General features: G+C 44.8%; 1 protein-coding gene across 1 annotated transcript in view; it reads left to right on the forward strand.

Annotated features, from left to right (window-relative positions):
• Positions 1 to 7500, forward strand: part of LOC306927619 (phosphatidylinositol 4-phosphate 5-kinase type-1 gamma-like) — a gene marked incomplete at its 3' end in the record, with an annotated part of 31391 nt that overhangs the window by 9252 nt on the left and 14639 nt on the right. Inside the window, exons 7-10 of the mRNA XM_079507420.1 lie at positions 677 to 900; positions 1752 to 1835; positions 3644 to 3692; positions 7343 to 7427. Coding sequence (XP_079363546.1) covers positions 677 to 900; positions 1752 to 1835; positions 3644 to 3692; positions 7343 to 7427 — 442 coding nt within the window. The remainder of the gene's footprint in view (positions 1 to 676; positions 901 to 1751; positions 1836 to 3643; positions 3693 to 7342; positions 7428 to 7500) is intronic.

Below are 7500 nucleotides of genomic sequence, written 5' to 3' on the forward strand. Positions count from 1 at the left end.
GAGAGAGAGAGAGAGAGAGAGGGAGAGAGGGAGAGATTGGGACGAACTCCAAAAAAATCAGATCACTGCCTTCCCTAGCTTTGGACACTTTCTGTTTTACAATTCATATATTTGATATTGCTGTATTTAGTGTATGTGTGTTGTTGATTTTGTGTTTTGTATTTCGGCTACATTGAAAATGAGGGCCTGCCCCTCAATTGTACTCCGAGTTTAAATAAAGGTTATGATGATGATGATGATGAGAGAGAGAGGGAGAGAGAGGGAGAGAGAGAGAGGGCAATCGCTTCCGGGTCATTCGGTCGGTTAATTATTATTATTCTTCTCATGTCGTTCATTCTGTTGGCACTGGCCTCATGTTAGCGCCTATATGGTCAAAGTCGTACGATTTGTCACACACGTTACCGCAGTGAAATTTGTTCTCCGCATTTGACCCATCTCTTGGAGCGGTGAGCCGCCGCCAAGGAGCGGCGAGCTGCAGCCGTGCCGCGCTCGGGAATCATTTAATTAGTTGATTTGACCCCCCCATCCAACCCTTTGATGCTGAGTGTCAAGCAGGGAGGCATTGGGTCCCATTTTTACAGTCTCTGGTATGACCCGGCCGGGGATCGATGGTAACGGGAGGGACTGTGTGTTAAACATGAGTGTGTGTGTGTGTGTGTGTGCTGTGCATGGCCAGGTGCTGGAGAGCTTTAAGATCATGGACTACAGTCTGCTGCTGGGCGTGCACAACAAGACGCAGGCGCTGCGCGATCAGCAGTCCCAGGGTTCGCCTGCAGGGGGCGGCGGCGGCGGAGGAGGCGACGACAAGAAGCCGGCGCCGCAGCGGTCGCTGTACTCCACGGCCATGGAGTCCATCCAGGGAGGCTCCGCCTGCCGAGACACGCTGGACCACGACGACACGTGAGTCCACCGAGGTTAACCCATTCTGGGCGGGAACCCCTTTTGGTGTTTTAAACATTGTTATAATTTAGCTAGTGAAAAATAGCAGATCTACAAGCTCATAGCGCGCCACCGAGTGGCGCGCTATGAGCTTGTAGATCTGCAATTTTTTTTAAATCGTGAAAATGTGCCTCAAATCTTTGAATATATATTCTATCAGAGTTTCAGTTTTTAACTCAAATCTTTGCTTCTGGGAGGGTCCCTGGAACAACATATTTTCAGATGGGGGTCGGCGGCCAAATACATATAATTTTTGGGGTCCTTGACATGAATAATTGAGCACCACTGATATAGAAACATGAGGTTTTTCAGAAAAAAATACATTTTAAAAAGACATTTTTTAAATTTCGACGTCAGGCCTAAATGGTTTTTAACGGGTTGGAATAACGCGGTATACGTGCTACGTCCTACCGGGGGAAGCCCCAGACACTACGTCCTGCCTAAAAATGTAAGATAGTCCACCAAAGTTAAAGGTCTCATGACAGCCAATGTTTTGTTTTGTTTAACTGGCTTTATTATTTTAACACCCCGAACTCCCGGGGTTATTTAATCCATTAAATCATGGCGCCCAGCATTTTCGATGACGTCCCACTGTTGCGCAACAGACGCTCCCAGCCTGTGGAGCGATGCGATCGGTTTTGATATCAATAATCTCCGTCCTATTGATCAATCTCCGTCTTGAGCGCTGGGCGTTACTAATTGATAGTGCAGAAAACTCCGCCCTGTGCGCTCAGGGTGTTAACAGGTGTTGTGAGCTTGCAGAAATTGGTTAAAAAGTGACACATAATTGTCTTTTCCCTGCCCGTGTCCAGGATGGGAGGCATTCCCGCTGTGGGGGCGAAGGGAGAGCGCCTCCTGCTGTTCATCGGACTAATCGACATCCTGCAGTCCTACAGGTAGACATGAATCACCCTCACTTTGAGTTACACTGGCTGGTTCCACACATTTAACCAACTGATCCCATCAACTCTGTGTGTGTGTGTGTGTGTGTGTGTGTGTGTGTGTGTGTGTGTGTGTGTGTGTGTGTGTGTGTGTGTGTGTGTGTGTGTGTGTGTGTGTGTGTGTGTGTGTGTGTGTGTGTGTGTGTGTGTGTGTGTGTGTGTGTGTGTGTGTGTGTGTGTGTGCACCCGATGTAGTATGAATTCACCCATCGAATGCACAGGAATTACTATAAATGTCCCCCATCGTATGGGCCCAGACTGCATAATTCGCGCAGTCTGGGAGCTCGGGATTACTCGAATTACTAACAAAAACCCATGGAATGGTCGAGTTGCATTCGATGGGTGGATTCATACTACATCGGGGTGTGTGTGTGTGTGTGTGTGTGTGTGTGTGTGTGTGTGTGTGTGCGCGCTAGGGCTGTCAGTTTAAATGGCTAAAATCATTAATTTGAGCTCATTATAGACTACTGAAAAAACCCTCTAAACACAGAATATCAAGTTTTGTATGCACCTTCTGTCCACTAGAGGGCCCCCCATCCAAACGCCAAAGCTATTATTATGTATATTATACAGCAATTGTTTCTCTATTTTAATTTTAACCCATTTTGGTGTTATAGCATTATGTTATGCTTTAGCTATTGAAAAATAGCAGATCTACAAGTTCATAGCGCACCACGAGTGGCGCGATACGAGCTTGTAGGTCTGCTATTTTTGAAAAATCGAAGAACGACTGACATAGAAACATAGCTTTTTCAGAAAACTGTCAGGATGTAGAAGACATTTTTAGAATCTGATCTCAGGTCAAAATGGTTTAACAAAATGCTTGGATATCACGATGAACAGGCCAGCAATGCATAGTCTGCAGATTACGTTTTCTCTTGATGTTATTTTCCCGTTTTTGGATGCCTTCCACTCATCACCGCGTTCGGAAATAGCGCACTGACTGCACTGTGCAATGCAAGCTAATAGGCGAGTGCTCTCCGGTGCGGTGTGATATTTCCGAACGTAAATGTTCAGGAGTGGTGATCTGTCCAGTGCAGCCAATTCCCTGTTGCTTTCTTGAGCCTATGCCTTGTTTGTTTACGTGCTGCTGTGGCGCCGCTTCCTGCTTGTAGTCTGACTCACACCCAGCGGCAGCTATCCCACTTGATAAGAGTAAGGACCGGTAGCGACAGCCCCGCCCCCTGCTACACTCTGATTGCCCGGGGTTATTTAATCCATTCAATCAGAGCCCGGCGATTTATAGTAGCGGAGCACATTTAGCGGCGGACCGGATGTTATCCGGGATGTGGCTGTAGCAGCTAAATGTAGCCAAAACACTCTAGAGCCGATCGACAACAACGGGAGGTATGATGAAATCTACTGCGACTATAGCGACGGGACCGCAGTGGGCCGTCTAAGACATGATATTTTCTTAGAATTGGACGGAATGACCTTTTAAGATTTTCGGTCTCGTCGGCAAAACATTTTCGATGACGTCCCACTGTTACGCAACATCGAATGTTGCGCAACAGGCGCTCCCATGGGCTGTGGAGCGATGCGATCGGTTTTGATATCAATAACCTCCGTCTTTTTGATAAAACTTTGTCCTGGGCGCTGGGTGTTACTAATTGAAAGGGCGGTGAACTTCGTCCTGGGCGATCGGGGTGTTAACTCTATGGCTGGAAGGCGAGAGGCGGCCGGGCCGATTCAACAGCGGTAGTAGTGCATGCGTGTGTGCGTGCGTGCCCTGCTCACTCAGATGATGTGTGTGTGTCCCACAGGATGATCAAGAAACTGGAACACTCGTGGAAGTCGCTCCTCCATGACGGAGTGAGTACGAGTATAGATGCAACTAAGTATATACTGTAGTCTACATACTGTACTCCTAGCCTGGGCAGCATTCCATTTGGGGTTTATGATCCGGTCGGGAGCGAATGGAAACTTTCGTCATGTTGTAGTCAATGATTTGTAGTCATCTGGCAGGAAACCACAAGGCGGAATCAGAACTACAAATGGGTACTTTCTTATTCCGCCTTGTTGGTTTCCTGCCTGTTGACTACAAGTCAGTGACTACAACATGACGTATTTTACCATCCGCTCCAGACCGGTTTCACACGGCGATGTTGGAACACAGACCAGGCTTTCCTCCGAGGTGGAAAGACTGGTGACGCGACCTGACCTCAAAATTTAAAAAATCCGTAGTTTTCTGAAATAAATATTTTCACTATTTTTCAAAAATAGCAGACCTACGAGTGGCGCGCTATGAGCTTGTAGATCTGTTATTTTTCAATAGCTAAATTATAACATAATGTTTAAAACACCAAAAGGGGTTCCCGCCCAAAATGGGTTAACATACTCCTGGTCAACACATTACGAGTGGAAGTCGCTCTGTCAGATTTATGCTAATAAAGTTGTTGAGTTGAAGTACTGGAGTACTTTTAACTAAGTATTCAAAAGTATACACTACAGAGTGTAGATTTTCCCTCTTAATGTCAATGCACTGCTGTATTGAAAACTGTTCTATATTCTATTTTATTTTATTTGGCCAACTGAGTGTGTGTACTCAAAGTAGTGTACTTAACACTTTGATTGCTACAAGATCTCGACAGGCCTATTTGGATGTTGCTACCGTTTAACATTGCACAAAGGCCTTGTTCGGGGGCCCACAGCAAAATGTTCTCTTATAGCGAGAATCACACGCATACATCAAAAGAAAGCTGAACTTGTCCACTTCAATTTAAAAAATACATTTTGATTTTACCATGTTCCATTCTGGAGATATTGACATTTTTGCAACACCTGCATTTGCCTGGAAGTGGTTATCTTGAACAGCGAGCAGAGTTATGGATGGTTTAAAGTCAGAGACATTGACAGGCAGATATAAAATTGAACCCAATAAATATCCTATACATCCTATACACCGAATGAAAGCCCTGAATGTGTACTTTTACGAGGAAAAGAGTAAACATTGATCCCATGTACAGTTAGACAGTAATTGGTTATTGAATGCAGCTTGTGCCCACCAGATAACTTCAGAGAAGACATGGACGTGAACTCCTCAATATTCACAAAATAAGGCCTATAGCGACATATAAATACTATATACCGTATGAAACAGAAGACTCTCTGCTTTCATGGTCTGTAAACTTCTACTGTAATAATAAAAATCACACCCCTGTGAAGTGAGCGGTGCAACTGTTCTCTACAGTTGCACCGCGCAACTGTAGAGAACAGTTGCACCGCTCACTTCACAGGGGTGTGATTTTTATTATTACAGTAGAAGTTTACAGACCAAACTGTAAATAAAAGGTTTACATGACTTTCTGCCTCAGTCCGTATATAGCGAGCTGTAGTGAATAAGTACAGAACAGTTGCAACGCTCACTTCACAGGGGTGTGATTTTTATTATTACAGTAGAAGTTTACAGACCAAACTGTAAATAAAAGGTTTACATGACTTTCTGCCTCAGTCCGTATATAGCGAGCTGTATTGAATAAGCAGAGAACAGAATATGGGACAGAGTTGCACCACTCACTTCACATGGGTGTGATTTTTATTATTACTACAGTAGAAGTTTTTTTCTTATGAAAGCAGAGAGTCTTCTGTTTCATACAGTATATAGTATTTATATGTTGCTATAGGCCTTATTTTGTGAATATTGAGTACGGGTCCATGTCTTCTCTGCAGTTATATCTGGTGGGCGCAATGTGCATCCACCCAGTAACCAATTTATGACAGACTGTACATGGGATCAATGTTTACTCTTTTCCTCGTAAAAGTACACATTCAGGGCTTTCATTCGGTGTATAGGATGTATAGCATATTTATTGTGTTTATTGTTATATCTGCCTGTCAATGTCTGACTATAAACCTTCATAACTCTGCATCCTTTAGATGATGATGATGATTCACTGCTTTCATTGTTTTGATCGCAGTAACATTGGGGGGGGGGGGGGTCATGGGCACATTGGGCAGCAAAAGTCTTGATCGTACGGCTATAAAAAGTCCCATTCCACCGTTCGGTTCAGAACTATAGTATAACGGTGAGACGCGTTGTCATCATGAGCTGATTTTGTTTTTCAAGCTAGTATAGGGAACATGCCTGGGCATGCACGGTTTAGGACGCGGAAAAGTTCGTTATACATTACACCCGGGTCGATTACGTCCCCGACGCGTTCATTGCGGTCTTATCACTACAATTATAATGAATAAAAAAGCGTTACAATCACACGTCTGAGCGATCTCCGATTATGACGGCTCTGCATGGCGATACGTGATCCACCAACGGTAGACTGTCTGTTGTCATGGCGGCCCCTCTCGATACTGTAGTTCGTTTGTTAGTTCGTAGTATTGTAGGCTCGGGGATCGTTTGGTCGCTACAGTATGAAGAAGTAAACATGCATCTGTCCATGTGTGTTGCCGATCTGGTGCAGAATCTGCAGATCATGTGTTAGGCAGCGTAACAGCGTTCCGTATGTTTTTTTCCGAGACATGAGCCCCCATCTCGCAAGGCCCTCCTCCTGCAGGAGAAACAGGAGGGGAGGGGGGAATCGAGTATAAAAGCCAATAGGTGGAGGAAAGCCTGGTGAGGCGAGGTTAGGTGAAATTTGATTCTTTTCACACACGGGCTACATCGGCATGGGCGCATCCATTCTACACTGGTTTATACACGTAAAGCGGCCCGCCCTCCTGTTTTCAGGAGGGGAGGGGTTTTTTTTTTTTTTTTTTTTTTTTCTGATCACGTGAGCGGGACTAAGCAGCAATGATAGGGCGATGGTTCTTCATTGTCCGGGTGGGTAAAAAGATGAATGAAAGTATGCTATAAAAAAGTGATTGAAACGTATTGATACGTGATCCGCACCCGACGTTTGATTAATTGATAACGTATTGATACGCGATTCGCGTCGGCTGTGTTAAGTACAATTAAGTACAGGCCTACTCCATGTGTGTTTTGATGTCAATACATTGTACTTTTGATTAACAGAGTTTTACATGCAACAGATCGTGTGTATACACTGCAGCTATAGCCTATATATATAGCCTAGATTTAAAATAAATGTGAGCACTTTTTCCACCCCTGATTTCCATACAGCTGAGCAGTAATGCAAACTGTTGTGACAAGACAAATGTTCAAAGCAATAACTGTAGTCATGTTGCAGCTACACGTCGACCTTAGAGTATATATTAATAGAGACGGCACCGGATTTCTCCTCCCATCCACTTGCATTAAGTTGCTCTAAAGCGCATGAGGCGATTTCACTCCTCCTTCCGGGTAGGAACAGAGTGCATTCTGGGATTGATTGGGCCAAACACATGAATGCGCTGTCCGTTGACTATCATACCCAACGACCAGTCACCCTCTGTCTCTGTCGCCCCCTCTGTCTGGGAGTGAAAAATTAACACACTCACACAGCTGTGGAACTGAATAAATCTCTCTCTCTCTCTCTCTCTCTCTCTCTCTCTCTCTCTCTCTCTCTCAGGATACAGTATCCGTTCACAGACCTGGTTTTTATGCTGAGAGGTTCTACAAATTCTGCAACACGATTGTCTTCAGGAAGAGCTGCTGTGAGCACACACACACACACACACACACACACACACACACACACACACACACACACACACACACACACACACA

This window comes from Electrona antarctica (assembly GCF_951216825.1).
Source record: "Electrona antarctica genome assembly, chromosome: 1".
NCBI lineage: Eukaryota > Metazoa > Chordata > Actinopteri > Myctophiformes > Myctophidae > Electrona > Electrona antarctica.